Consider the following 15,867-nt stretch of genomic DNA (forward strand, 5'->3'; position numbering starts at 1 on the left):
GGGAGCCAGCCAATGTGGCTGGTCTTCCACGATGATGCCAATACATATATATCCCGGGTCAAAATGATGGCGACATTGACTCAGCTGTTGTGCCAGAGGAAGCAGTGCAATGGTAGTTTTTGTGAGGGCATTATTTCAAATTATGGCACTTTCTGTGGCTGCGCTGAGTTGTAGGGGGTTTACTCGCTGTACAAAGCAGTTTTCTGTATTACAGTGGGCTTCTAGTCATTCCATTGATATTCTTTTGTTGCAGGAAACTCATTTTCTTTCAGCAAAAGCTGTCAGGAATTTAGAGGCGACCCATCACGTTAAGGTCTTTTGTAGTCATGGCTCACCTCGTCGGTCAGGAGTAGGCATTATAATTTTTCCATCTTATCACGGTTTGGTAAAGTGGTTTGATCGCGATTGGGATGGTCGCGTTATTTCCGTTGAACTGGACCTGGAGGGAACGGTTCTCAGAATCGTGAACTTGTACGCTCCGGTCCGCCACGGTGAAAGGGTTCTCGATTATTTCATGATGGGTAACTCAAACCTTGTGGTTGCGGAGGACTTTACTGCGCTATTGACGGTGGTGGGAGTGGAAGCAAGACTGTACACCAGGGCCTGTTGCAATTAGTTAGCGGCCTAGGACTTACAGATGCATTTTCGCACATAAATCCTGGAGTTTACCCGTACACGTGGTGCAATGCTCAGGGTGCACATAGCCGACTCAACCGGTTGTACGTTTCTCCTTGTTTGAATAGCCATGTTTTGAAATGTGATGTGCTTCCCTCTGGAAATCTTTCTGACCATGAGGGTGTGCGTCTCTCGCTCACCGGGTTGCGAGGTTCTCGCACCGGATCAGGCTTTGTGCCGAGCTACTGCGAGACACAGAAATTCGTAAAAGCGTACCTTGTTGATCGCTGTGCTGACACTTTAGCCTCAGCGGAATGGTGGGAAGAGACCAAATTAGGAGCCGCGAGTCTATTTCGCCAGTGGAGAGCTAGGTGTGCAAGGGAGAGCCGGGACGAATTTTTGCACCTCCGGCAAGTGCTGTCTATTTTGCGCCATCCTGGGTCACGAGGCCCAGACAACGGTCATGCGATACGGGACGTGCTACGGAGTCTAGCCTCTCTGAGATTACGGTTCTGGGACCAGTTTGCGGCAGCACAATCTGTCGAGCGCTGGTCGCGGGAAGCATATTGCTCTCGCCTTTTGCTTGGCCGTTTCCTCCGTCGACCAGCCTGAGACGTCATTTTGTCGTTCGTTAGACGATTGCTACCGCGTAAACTACCATTTGTTATTTTGAACGAGTATGTTTGCACTCAACCGGTTTGAGCTTACTCGTGAAAACACCGAGAAAATACAAGTGCTTATTTCAAACGCGCATCAGATGCACTCGCAATTGCGACGATCAACACTACGAGTGCTACAATAAACATTTTGAGAGTTGTTTTCAACAAGACTTCGTTCCAATCACACTGTATGTAACTGAAGCAGATCTAAGTGACTTTATTTGAAATCTTTAAGTACGTTAAAGACCCCCAGAGGGTATTGCATAACAGACTGGTGAGTAGCACATAAGAAAAAGTATCATAGAAACACACAACAAAAGTATTACAAAAAGTACAAAAGAAAGGTAAATAAGAAATATCAAGCTGACAAGGGAAGAAGACCAGATGTACCATGGGAAGAACATGTATGAATATGAAGATGTGGTTTGGAAGAGGACAGCCTTAAAACCTGAATGGCCCTGTGTACATGCAACGTGTTCAGCCTGAAGATTCCAATCGCCAGTTGTTTTATGAAAGAATGCTCTTAGAAAGGAAGTGATATTACAATGGGGAAGCTTAATCATATGGATGTGGTTCAGACGAGATGAAATTTAGTTAGCAGGGACTAGGAGACGATCGAGAGCGTTTGTGTTGTTAAAAATTTTATGGAAGAGACACAGCCTGGCTATCAACCGTCTTGACGAGAGAAGATCAACGTCAAGGTTTTTCTTTACACGTGAAACACTTGCATCTCTGGAATAGTTAGATGTAATGAAGCGCATCGCCCTGTTTTGAACTGACTCTAATGCTTGAATTAAGTACTCTTGATGGGGATCCCATATGGCCGATGCGTATTCGAGTTAGGGCCACACGAATGCACGATATGAAAGCAGTTTTACGTGATGTGGTGCAAGCACAACATGCCTTCGAAGATTTATTTCGTAACTGTAAACATAACTATACAAACAGCACGCCATCATTGGTCCCATATCGGTCCAAAATTGGCAGCCAATATAAGTTACTTTGGTCCAGTATATAGGTCATGCAACTCGGTCCGATAATACGCCAATGAAACTGCCAATATTGATCCAATGTTGCAAGCCCGTGGTGAGCAATGTAGAATACGAATTCTCTGTTGCTATAGTAACTACCACTCCGGTCGAGTTTTAATTGGTTTGAATTGCAGCACGACAACGGGAAGGCATCACGGTACAATGCATTTTTTCTTTCGGCTTTATTCTTATATTTATCTGTGTAGATACTGAAACTCTGCCATGGTGGCACGCGGTGGTGAGATAGTAGGATCTCGCTCGGTCTTGGATTCGGGTAGTCCTACAGAACAACCCATCACTGAGAACATATCGACCAAAAAGTTAAGAAATAGTTGTTGCCAGAATACTTCGTGGGACCACAAGTTAAATTTTAGCAATAGTATTCCGGTTTTTCTAACATGTTTTGGGAATATTAAATTACAAGCAGTGGTTGAAAACTGGCTATATTGACAGTTTGTTACGGTTGTAGACCAATGTAACGCCAGCGAAGCATCATCGTTCACTAAGCAATTCGAGAAAGTAATTTTATGGGCGACATTGCTTCAAACCTCAATAACAATGACATGCTGGTCATTTTCTAACATGACGCGCCTTACTTGTTTTGAGCCAAGATAACGCCACTTATTGCTCTTCATTGGCTTGATTAACAGTCTCTGTTAGAAATATGGGCGGCTCTCCTCCTGGGACATTTCCCTTTATATTTCTTTACCGAATTCTCTTCCCTCCTGGATCTCTTGATGACATCTAAGTGGACATATTACTTACAAGGACAACTGCATGCAATCCTTTCATCACACGAACACAAATCAAATTTCTGACGGGTATTTTTGGATCAGTCGCGGTTCTTTTACACAATCTTGATTACCTCAAAGTAATATGTTCCGTAATCTGTAACTACACTGTAATATGTAATGATAACTGCAAAGCAGTTTGGAACCTGTACATTTATTCGGTCGTAATAAAAGTACGAGTATCTCGCACATGTGTTTCGCTGGACAATAGTTATTTTACACAATTCTGCAGCGAAGTGAGACTTCCAAAATAATTTGAATTGAGCCTTCTCCAATGTGCAAAAAACACTATTTCATTTACATTTGACATTTGGGAATATACATTTGACACCAGGGCGGGTAAAGTTAGGAAGCATATATATCTAGTGTTGAAGCGTATCACCCTGCTTGATGGATTAAACTTCACACACCTTTCGACTAACATTGATGACAATCCATTACCACCCTAAAAAGATATAACACTGACCAACTTGTTTTAAGAACCTGGTGCTTAATCGCTGTTATTTCAGTTACATCGACTAAAGGTGAGACGCACCATATAAACATAATCACACGCAGCCGTATTCTCATGCTGTGGTATAATGTAGCCAATCATATAACAAGCACATCAGGAATAAACACATTTTTTACACATTTTCAAATCACCTTATGAATCTACAACGGAACAGTGCTTTGTAACATAAGGAACAAGAAGAAGAAAAAATTGCGTTAGCCACGGCCATCACAAAAGTGATTTTTTGTTTTATTTTTGACTCTGGCTGAATATTTGTGCTTTCCCAGAAGAAGGCAAGGACTAAGTATACTGCTGTTGAAAGCTCTATTAAAACTGCGATACCATCTGCAGAGCTCATGTCCACTGACAGCTCGGTACCACTCGATGCAAACAATTGTCAGCATCATGAATGAATGTCACTCATGCGAGCCATTTCTGAAGCACGCTAATCAATCCGGGATCTTGACTACTTTGGAGGGCTTCTTGTAATAGTTTCTTACCTTCACCCTCCTTAGCAGGAACATTTGTATGCGGAAGCAAGAAAGAAATATAGTTCAGGAGTAGTGATATCTCATTCTTTTTTCGACGCGAGGTTAAATCACTCTTTCCACCATAATACTTTCTAATGCAGCTGAGTGTTTTACGGAAACACGCATCTAGTGCCCTGACATTTGAGTGGAGAACAACCATAAGTTTCAGACAAGGCGTATCTTCCATACTCGTATCGTCCTCCCGTATTCGCAGCCAGGAAGGCGTCAATAAACTCGCAGCCTCATAATCACAGGAATACGGCAATAATGTCACCAACCCTTCTCTCATATAACCTTGTGCACAGGTTCGCGTTAGTGATTCGCCGTATTTAGTACGCAAGTTCATAAGACAGTGTGGGATGAGGCACCTCAGAACATTCATTTTCTTTCGTTCGGTGGAAAGAGCGCAGCACGTGAAACCGCACGCGTCGCGCATATTAGGGAACGAGTGCGGAAGAAGGAAGTTCACGATATCAACGGCACCACTTTCACAGGCCCAGTGAAGAGGTGTCCGTCCATCCTCGTCACGGGAACTCATTCTAGAGCGGAGTAATAACAACTTTACAACGTCCAGGTGTCCCTTTGAGGCACAGACATGCATGGGCGTTCTCTGAAACACATTGATCACTTCCACTGATGTATAAAAAGGAATGAGAAGCTTCACCACATTTGTGTGTCCCTTCGACGCGCTCAAGTGCAATGCAGTGTTCTCGTTTTCATCTGTAAAACACACGGATGAAGGTGAGAGGTGAAGTTCCACAGCCTCCACATTACCTTCCTCTGCTTCTATTAGAAACTTTGTACTGCCATCGTCATCGACCATTTCCGTGTCGACATCGTCAATGTGTCGATCATCGGTGTTATTCATGTGCGACCATCTCCGATATAAGGTAACGATGTCATCATTTTCTACTCTGCATTTTGCATAATCCTGCTCACTGAGATTTAAATGCGGCAGTAACAGCTTCATGTAATTAATATCATTTACTTCTTGTATACTACGTAGCCTCTTGGTCACATCATGTAGCAGTTTACGGCTATAAGGATCACCAGCGACGACATCTAAGTGGAGGAAGAGGAGTTTCAGACACCAAATTTCTTTTTGGAAATAACTGTTCATCCACACATACACGGAGCTTCTGCTGATCCTCTGTGCATGCCTAGGGTCACTGTGTCGCAAATAAGGCCATAGAGTTTGCACCAATTCCCTTCTACCATCTTTCGCCCAGAGGTACAACGGTGATGAGCCGAACGTTTCAGGTGAGTTCACGAGCGAGTGTGGGATGAGACACCTCACAACGTTGGACATCGAACGCTCCCTATGTTCGAAACTTGTCCTAGCAGAGTCTAAGCACGTTTTTCGTCTGCAGTTAAGCATGTGCGCATTTGTGTGAGGTAGAAGAAACGTCACAGCTTTAAGGGAAAGAGAATGAGAAGCCACATGAAGTGTTGTGTTCGGTTTGATGCGATGTGCTTCACATGTCCGAGTGCGAAGTAGTAACAACTTCACGGCCTCCAAATCATCTCTCTGTGCATATATATCCAACGGAGTTCGTTGATGATGATCTGTAGAATTTCTTGAGGGATAACGACAAAGTACCTTGGCAATCTCTTCATCTTTAGTCAAGTGCAAAGAACTTTGAAAGGATCCATTTACATTGTTAGCGGATAAATGTGCGAGATAAAACTGTGTTGTCTCCAGATTTTTCTCATATGCGCTAATGTGCAATATTGTGTTTCCATGCTTATCAAGAATTCTCATATCGCAGTAAGGAAGGAGCATTTGACAAACAGCCTCAGACTTTGCGTGAAAAGGGACAGTTCTATTGCAGAAGTCTCTAAAACCATCAAGGTTTCCAATTACCGAAGACTCTGCAGAACATCTCAAGCTTCGTTTCTTCCGTGATTCTAATTGGTCCATAATGTCTCTGTCTAGGATTACGGTACTCTCTTTCGGGGACACATAGCTCAGATACACGTCCAAAACGCCTGGTAGGTCGTAGATCACAGCTGTGTATATTGCTCGCTCTAGAAAATGTATCTTTTGCTCGAAGGTTTCGCACCTGCGCAGATTTTCGGTAGAACGTCTTACTGCTTCCTCACTGCATCGAACGCATAATACGTCGAGTTTGTCTCTCACAGCTGAAATCTCAGTCCCCAAATAATTTTTCAAATATTTCATAAAATACGCGTCCCACAGATCTTTCATCCACTCTGCCTCCAATGGGGAAAAGAGTTCTATGTACTCGAATGGTGACACTTTAAACAAATCATCCATGATCAGTTCATCATCCATCGGAAGCTTCTTCAATGTTGCTTCATCAGAATGCAGGGCTGCTACGTGCAATGCAGTTCTTTCGAGCTCATCGACTTCGAACATATCCTCTCTTTTGACACCGGGTTGCTCAAAATATGAAGAGTCGTTGTTCATCACAGCAGAGTGAAGTGGATAGGACGCCGACGCCAGTCCATCGAACAACATCATTACACCCTCGTAGTCTTTTTTACCATACAATCTGACAACATTTTCCCTAAACCTGGATTTTTTTCTTCCTTTTGCCTTTTCCAACAGGTAGTGAGCTGCGAAAAATTCGGCGAAGGTCTTATGAACGAACTCGGGAATTCCTCCATCGTTAATTCTATTCACAAAACCTTCTTTGAAAGAATCAACGCCGGTGATGAAACTTCCTTCGGGATCTAACTGGTCTGATTCATCTTCATTCAATAAGGTTTTCAATATATCCTGAGGAAATATACACTTCAGAGCCAGCAGACCATGGTTTACGTAGAATGGAGACTTCGTGTCATGGTTGTCCCCTCGCACAGTACTTCGGGAGATGTCTTCCTTCACTTTCTCTTTTCTGTGCACAAGATGCTTGTACTCGACAAACATCATGTAGATGTGTACAGTGTATATACCGCCGCCACAAATGTCAGCAATATTAAGAAGTGAAGAGTAATCGTCCGACTTTGTAATTTCCCCACTCTCTATCTGAGCCATCATACGAAGTAGGAGAGGGGTTTCCAGGATTTTCTTGTTTTTCTTCTTCAATGTCCCGTACAGTTGCTGGAATTTTTGCAGAAATGCCTCATTGCTGGTCGCTGGAGTTTCTCTTTGGGCTCTATATCTTGTGAGGAAATCATTCTGGTTTTCATCAGAAAAAGGAACGATATCATATGACACCGTCTGCAAGACATCTTGTGCATGGGATTTACACACAGTGCGAGTATATAGGTACACCTTGTAAATTTTTTTGTTAGCTAGAAACAGAATAAGGTTCAGCACACACTTGCGACATTTCTCATTGACTTCATCGAAGCCATCCAACATAACGACGACCTCGAAAGGGCTACCATTCTTCAAGCTTTCCTCGAACAAAGCGAACTCGAGACCATCTTTTCGCACCTGGCACAGATCCGCTAGATATTCCAGACTCAGCAGCGCCGTTTTAACAGATGCCATTCTCTGAAGAAGGTCGACGTAGAGCACCAACCGCTTCTTGTCTTGACTTTGTAACCGTGTGCACAACCGAGATGCCAGCACACTCTTTCCCATACCTGGAACACCAGACACAATGACAACCTTCTCGTTTACGTTTAACAACGCGTCCTCCGTGTAACTCTCACTTCCCGTCATTGGAAGGTGACTGAGAGGACCATTTGATTTTGTCCACAAGAGTCTTTTACGAGATTCGTTGAACTTTAGCAGGTGCACTACTTTGTTTGGGAAGTGAACATTTTCCAGGAGGGCTTCGTAGTCACGTGATTCTTGGAGGAGTACGAATTTCTCGAACTTCCTTAATTCCTCCTTGGCTTTTGGCTCACAACCCCGAGGTAGAAGTGTTGCGACCTGATTGTGTGTACAGCCCAGAAGTGCGAAAGCCTCACTCTCATCGCCTAGATTGTATTCTTTCAAGTTAATTTCCACGGCTCTTCTACACTCTCTTTCCACGTAATAGATCTGAACACGTTCTTCTAGTTCATGAAGAGGAGGTCCCACGTCAATGTTCATTGATTCACAGAGCTTTAGAAAAACAGGGGTGTCTACGCAACGTATGAAGGTATCTATATTCGTTGCGTCCGAAAGCTTAGAAAGGTCTTGGTCCTGAAGTTTTACGCGGGAATTTTCGAAAATCCATTTTTTGCAGCTATCCGTGACGTGCGCAAAGCTTGCTTCGTCGATGCTGTGAACTTTGTGCCTCTCGCCAAAGAATGCATCTTCTTGCACTTGTTTCACCAAGTTGTCTTTACCACTGTCTTCCACAAGCAAGATGACTTTTGATCCAGTGACACAGGATGCTTCACCGAAATGTTTAATCATCTTTCGGACGTCTTCGTTTGGATGGACCGTTACAAGCACAAACGCATATTTGTAGTCTAGTAACACATCCTCCAGTGCGGAGTCCAGCTGTTTTGCATCGAAAAACATGTACGGAAGTCCCGTAGATTGCACAGCGTTGTGAACCATTATTTCGAGAAGCCTCAGTTCTGGGCCCGTAACTACGTGAAGCAACCCCTTCTCCCAGGCACTGCTCTTTATTGGTTTGTCGAACTGGAGATTGAGGTTGCCAATGTTGAAAGCTTTGTTGAGTCTCGCGTTTTCCTTTTCTATCATTGTCGCATCTATCGACGGGATTCCATTTTGAATGTATTTCTGCATGTCCGGGATGACAGTATCCTCGAAGAACTTTCGTAGTTCCGGTACCTCCTTTTCGAGAACCCTATTTCCATGATCGCTGCCATATTGAGTTAGTATGTGTGGGATACGAACAATCGCTTCTTGTTCTTCATTTTTCACCAAAGCTAGTCGGATCAAGACATCCACATCGTTTTTTCTTCGTTTTATGTCATCCAGAATGGCTCTGTATCGCCGTTTCATTTCGGTATCTTCGCGGAAATACGGCTTGCCGTCATTTTTATACACCAGATGAAGTGCCATATGACAAGATTCGTGAATAAACGTGCCCCGGACTTCGGCTTCCGTTGCTCCGCCTCCGATAGAAATTCTTTGCTTTTCGTAATCAGTAAGTCCGAGAACGCGGCTGCCGCTGCACCCCGTGATCCCCTGAACGTTTTCACTGTTGTAGTCGAATAGTATATCCAGATGCGGTGCTGTGGCAACAACTTTCAATATTTTCTCGTTTAATTGGTCGGTTGAAAGTTCCCTGAACATCTTCTCCAATCGCCCCTCGAGGTCATCACATCTGACGTGGCTCCTTGATTTGCTTTTCAAGTAATAGATGTAGGATTCTTTGCATTCTTTGGTGTAGTATCGTTGCCGTCGAATTTCAGCTCGATGAACGCCTGTCAGATATTGATAATACGATGCTTCTTTGTCGTTCTTGAGTCCACATCCACGCGAGACTAAGAGGCCATGTATACGGATGGCTTTCTTTTTAACAGCTCTGTAACGAGCTGATTTTTCTTTCACAGGATCCAGCCAAAGTTTCAAAGCAGGTGCAGCATCCAGGCACTTTAGAACACGAGCCTCGTCTTCCGCCGCAATGGCTTCGTGCATTTTCTTCCTGACGTCTTCCCACTGTGACGACCTTTCCATCTTGAGATCAAATTCAGGTGTCGAAGCCATGCCTTTGGACATGAAGCGAGAAATTCCTGTAATTTTAACGAGGAATTTAGGAACGTAAGCAACAATAATTGGAATAGAGACAGGTCAAGTGCGGTAATGTATCTGGACCGCGACCCTCGTTTTTCCGTATTTGCGCCGCGAAGCAACAGTGGCTACAGGGGCTCGTTTTTTGCTCTGGGATCATGTTGTATAATAAAAGGAGCAATGATGTGTCGTCGCTGCTGTGTTTTAGGTTCTTGTCTAGTGCCTTTGAGTTTTCAGTGTTTATCATTACCTGGGCTTGTTTCCTAAATTGACTCTGAAGACCACGATGGTCATTTCGTGGGAATAGGTTTGTTTCATCAGACACATAACAGGAGACAATGGGATGAAAGCGTGGAGCTTCCAGCCGTCGGCCGTATCATATCCTTGCAAGTAAACTCAGGTAGACAAAAAGTAGACACAAAAGAAGTAGACAAATGCGAGTACAAAAGACAAGATTCAAACAAGCAATGAAGCATTAGTACACTTATTGCGAGGAAAACACAGAACCAGAATAAAGAGAAAAAATACACCTGGACGTCTCGTGGATAGGGAATGCCATGTATGTAACGTGAATTTCTTAATGAAAAAATAAAAGCATGGGAACAGCACGAGGACGCCAATATGGACGATCAAAGATTGAAACGCATTGTGAAGCAACAATAATATTATGATAAAAGATCAGTACAAATGATTAATGAATTCAGAACAATGCTAGGACTGAATACGAGTGAAGCAACAGCAGTTTTCGAGTATGTCCGTTCCAGCTAGTAGTGTTTTTTAGTCAGCTTGTGTTACCTCACACTTGGGTAGGGTCCGAGACATACAAGACAAACGGACAGAACAGGACTCAAACAGCAAAGCAATTGTCTTTGTCACAGCTCCGCTAGGTTGGGGTAAGGAGGTCATGTATAGACCGCGTGGGAGCATGACAGAGGGTTGGGTAATGCATTCTGGAGTCGGGGCTAAATAAAAAGAATACGTACCGTACAGCAGAGCAAGGAAACACGACAAGATGGCGCATATGCAGGCAAGCTGGTGGTAGAAGTCCATTATGTAAAAGCCTGAGCCTTGGCACACAGACTGTGTGCTCCTGTGTTGATGTCGTCCCTCTGTGTGCTTTTACCTACTCAGGCTTAACGTCCTGGGCGGCTCAGGTAGCGGAGTACGAGCAAGGTATCTGGAACGAGAGAAACAGAAGAACGTCTTACAAAACACCGTATAGACTGCACTTAAGTCCGGCGACGTAAGTGATTTTCGTTCCAAAGCAGGGAAGTGACCTGATGAATTCAAAAAGGGGAATTCACTTCTCTTTTGAAAGGACGCTCGTGTCCAGAAACTCAGCCGTGAAAGCGGAACCACTGTACTCGGTATCGGTCGACAACCCACGTGACCATATTTCCTTTTTTTTTATCGTACGAAAAGAGCTTCGACATTAAGTGAAGGGACTTTAAAGCCCTTTAAAGACGTCACGCCACCGGAGCCTCCGCTGCTCCGGCGTCCTCTTACTTCCTACCCAGCTCATACCACACAACATTCATACCAGGACAACTAAAAGTATGATAATACCAAGACTGCTAATTTCGGGACAACTTATACTAGGACCTCATGTAGTGTTAGCATGATTTATCGCTTGGCATGAGTTGTCATGGTACAGGTTATGCTAGTCTTGGTTGACTATGATACGAGGTGTTTGGTATGGGTTATCCGGCAGGATCTGGAACGACCCAAAACTATGCGATGCACCTGCACGGTTGCGGCATTCTTTTTCTGAATGCCGCGACTTCATTGGTTCTTAGCCAGTGAGGTTTGGTCGTTCACCAAGAGATGGAATTCCGGCATGCCATCAACGTACGGCGTCTGCATTTCCCATGGATTCCATCGAATGAGAGTCAAGCTGCGCCACTCTATCGCGTGGGGCATTTTGGATACCGCAGTCTGTCGTCCACGAAGAACGACATAAGAGTCAGGGATGGGCATAAATACATTTTTTGAGTATTTAAATATAAATACAAAATACAGTCGACCCCCGTTTATCCGGACTTCATTTATCCGGATCCCGCGGTATCCGGACAAAAGGCACGGGAACGGATTTTCCTCCATGTATTTTGTTCTCGTTTATCCGGACTTCAGCTTCCGGACTCGGACAAGAATTCCAGGGAACGAAAGTCGAAAATTCTTGTAATCCAGCTTCAGTTATCCGGACTACCGTGAGTAAGAGGAGACGCTGACCCCGCTTCGTCACCCTTTTCGCTGTGTTGAGGATATTCCCGTCACATGTCAGGGACCTACATTCCTCCGTAGGGGAGACAACCGTGCACGATGACCCCCTTTTCTATTTGTGTGCGTTGGGTCACGTTGACCAGTCGAGTCATTTGGAAATATCTCGAGCAACTGTCCGGTTCTAGAGAGGAAAACTCCAACCCGAGGGCCTGCTGCTTACGGCCCGTTGGCTAATGAAGACATTCCCCTAGCTGACCTGCGATCCCTGATGCAGAGGCTCACTGCGACTACCCGTAGATGATGCTGCGGTTTCTGACTACGTTGACGTTGATAAGGATGATGACGCGTGTGCAGCTATGACTGATGACGGTGTGGTTGCTGCTGTTGCCTCCGATGATGTGCAGCAAGACGGTGCCGATGGCGCCAGTGAGAAACAAGGCTCCGACTTTGACACTTTGCGTCCACACTGACATTCTTCGAGCAGCGCAACAGCGTGGCTCAACTCTATGCAATTAGCTAAAGTTTGCAGGAATCGAGTGCCTACACTACTATGTAACAACTGATATTGACGAGATTTCTGTGTTTTAATTAAATCTTGCTCTGTAGGGCGTTTCTATTCGGTCGTTTCATTTATCCGGATGCCCCGGTATCCGGACGATTTCGCCGGGAACGGCACCGTCCGGATAAACGGGGGTCGACTGTACTTTGTTGACAGGGGTACTTAAATACTCTTCATAAATAGTTTTCAACATGAGTATTTAAATACAAAATATAAATACTGTATTTAAATACCGTAACTACTACCATAAATACTGTGAGGAAGATGTCATCTGGAATTACAGAAATAATTATGATCATAAGGACAAATCAGCAAGAAAGAATAGCATTTATTTGTTAGATTATCATGGCGATTCTAATGTTAGAAATTTCTCGAAGACTGCTTCTTTTAGGCATCTTCTGTTCGGCCGTACAATCAGATTCGCAAAGGAGAACAGCATCTCCACAGGTGCCGATGAACAAATGCTTGTATTAAATTTGACGAAGATGCTTCGTAGAACAATGTAATCGGGTAGTCACGACCGTTCTCCGCAACAACAGTGAAAAACTCGTCATCTAAAATAGTTTGTCGCATGCGCATGCTAGCGCAAACCCGGCATAATTGCGCCCCAAACTCGCCCTTCTTCCCGAAAGGTCAAATGCAAGGCCACTTTAAGATATGAGTCAGCATATTCTGTATTTAAGAGTATTTATAAAGTATTTACAAGAATAAATACGCGAAAATTGGTATTTAAATATAATTATAAATACATTTCTCAAGTCTGTATTTAAATACAAAATATAAATACATGTATTTATATTTTAAATAGTATTTTAGCTACAATGTATTTAAATACTGCCCATCCCTGATAAGAGTACAGTTTGGCATCGACTGGAACCGAAGGGACCATGCCTTTAAGTGGGCTCTGTTGTAGGAGGGTTGGAAGAAGTTCACAAGGGATGCGGCCTGCACTACTTTTGTACACTGGCCTTACAATGTTGTGGGGGAAGAAAACGTTTAAAGGCACAAAGTTATGTCCGCAGCAGCCGCAGAGCGAGCGCAACTCCTTCGACTCCTCTCGTAGCACCCTCCTCCTTCACTTTCCTCCTCGCGCTCTCCGCACTATCGCCGTACGTTCCTCTCTGCTTTCCTCCTCCCATACTTTCATCCTTTGCTTCCCTCCTCGTTCGCTCTGTTCGTTAAGGATGGCTTAAGGCGGTGTCACACTGGGCCGACAATCTACAGAACCTGTCGACTGGCATCTAAAGGCGGCGTGTCCGCGAGCCAGTCACACTGCACATACAAAAGACGGTCGACACAGACATCCGTATGTCGGCCGTCGCCGAATGCCGCTATCAACGGACCCTCCTGACAAACAAGCCTGGCACACTGAATGACAGCCACAATCGACAAGTCCCTTCTTTCAACATGGCGTCCCGAATAAGCCTTTTGGGGAAAATACGGCGAATTCTCGTTGTTTGTACTTGGTAGTCATTATCACGAACATCGAGGCCAACACAGACGCAGGTGTATCTCATTCCTTGACGCTATGTCTCCCGTGCTTCAGTTTGCCTTGGAAGGCTTTGCAATGCGCTTTCCGTGGCGGCCCTTGGTGACTGCGTCAGGTGAAGTGGGATTGTGTGCGCTGTCATGTGTGTTGTTTACGTTCATGGATCCCTTTTCCGTTTTGCTATTCGTCAACGGTGCTCCGTGTAGTGACTTCGCAACCCTACCTTCGCAACCCCACCCGAAGAGGGACCCCTAGGCTGAACTTCTGGACAATTGGACTCCGCAACCGCAAGTTCAATTTCTTCCGTCTTACTGTTGTACCTTGAACTGTTGAGTCAGCTCTGTCCTCAGAGCTGAGTTTGTTACAATACTTCATGTTCCAGCATAACTAGTAGAGTGTTTGTAATAAATTATGCTACCGAAACGAGTGTGTGACTAGATTACTCAATGATAGGGTGACCTGCATGCCCCGTGCTTAGGCTATGGAAGTTTCATGCACGGAACGAAGCTTTTAAAATAGTTGCTGTTGTTAAGTAAATGCAAATACTTCTACCATTTAATACCGTTCGTGAATAGGCGAAGCCACAATCTTTGCCTGAAAAAAAAAAAAAAAACTTTTCGTGCAGTGTGTGTCTGTTGTCGGCGATATACTTTGAGCAACGATCAAACCGCTGACGACACATCGTCAGACACTGTCTGTCTTCCGATTTTGTCATCCAAATGTATCATACAGAAGCGACATTTTGTCGAATTGCGTCTGTCGCTGTCGGTCGGCGCAGTGTCACAGCTGTGCTTTGCAATACAAAGTATGGTGACAACGTCTGTCTTCCGTCGGTGCCATGTCAGTGTCGTGTCGGTCCAGTGTGACAGCGCCTTTAGAGTGAGACGGAGTGGAGCATAACGACACGAATCGTCAGCCACCGCCGGTGAGTTCATAGTTCGACGGCACTCGGTCAAACGCGATGCGTCAGCAGCCGTCGGGGGAGCAGAGCAATGCTCTACATCGAGCTGTGCACGGCGTGAGCTCTGGTGGGCTCGCGTTTCGCATGCAGGAAGGAAACACAAGGAGCGGCTCTCCGCGCCAGGCTAGCGTAGCCACCCTCTAGCGGTCGCTCGAGTCAACATCGCCCATTGCTTCCTGTCCACCACGTGATCCCCTCTAAAGTTTCGGTTTTGCGATGCTTTGTTTCTCGCGCTGCTCTCCGTATGATTTTGCTTTTTGAAAGTAATTTATTGTGAAAATGTGAGCACCTTCGTAGAAATACACCTCTGGTAATGTATTACGGCTACGGCTACGTGTTGTTCGTAAGTACACGGTCAGTTCTTTTACTTTTAGTCGCCCTTGTGTATTGGAGTCATCTTGAATTGTTCATTTGGAACCTCAAACTGTGCCGCAGATTCATTTCATATCTTCTGTTGTTGTACAAATCTGATTAATGGTATTTTGAGCACGGCATATTCTTTTCCACTTAATCAAGGAACGTACATACGTTGGAAGCAACCGTTGCAACACGTGATGTTTCCAGTCCCGCGTACTCCTTTTGCGTTCTGCACACTCTGACTGGTCTTCTAATAGAACAGTAAACATTCGAATACACAGAAATAAATCGCAGGCACGCGTTCAACTTAATACTGCCATATAAGCTGTGACACAACTACAGCTCGCATCGTCTGCTCTGCTGGCGCCATGGTGTCTGGATGGTCACGTGAGCGGCCACGTGGTAGACAGGAGTATTCCAGAATACAATGCGAAGCCGGCTACGCTCGTCCCGTCGGAAGGGCCGCTCCTTGTGTTTCCTTCCTTCATGGCATTTTCCTTTATGGCGTCGCCCATTCTTATTCCATTCTCATTGTCCTGGACTCTGTTAAT

At 44.8% G+C, this 15,867-nt stretch overlaps 2 protein-coding genes across 5 annotated transcripts in view; one reads left to right on the plus strand and one right to left on the minus strand.

Annotated features, from left to right (window-relative positions):
* Window positions 1–15,867, plus strand: part of LOC135374141 (zinc finger protein 845-like) — a 257,280-nt gene that overhangs the window by 168,282 nt on the left and 73,131 nt on the right. The gene's annotated exons all lie outside the window — the stretch shown is intronic.
* The window catches only part of LOC135374124 (uncharacterized), a 30,539-nt gene continuing 16,147 nt past the window's right edge, over window positions 1,476–15,867 (minus strand). For all 3 annotated transcript variants that reach the window (XM_064607136.1, XM_064607135.1, XM_064607134.1), the window contains 2 exons: window positions 10,714–10,907; window positions 1,476–9,732 (listed from right to left, as the gene is read on the minus strand). In XM_064607136.1, coding sequence (XP_064463206.1) covers window positions 4,010–9,732; window positions 10,714–10,780 — 5,790 coding nt within the window. In that variant the 5' untranslated portion in view covers window positions 10,781–10,907 and the 3' untranslated portion in view covers window positions 1,476–4,009. The remainder of the gene's footprint in view (window positions 9,733–10,713; window positions 10,908–15,867) is intronic.

This window comes from Ornithodoros turicata, unplaced genomic scaffold (assembly GCF_037126465.1).
Source record: "Ornithodoros turicata isolate Travis unplaced genomic scaffold, ASM3712646v1 Chromosome44, whole genome shotgun sequence".
NCBI lineage: Eukaryota > Metazoa > Arthropoda > Arachnida > Ixodida > Argasidae > Ornithodoros > Ornithodoros turicata.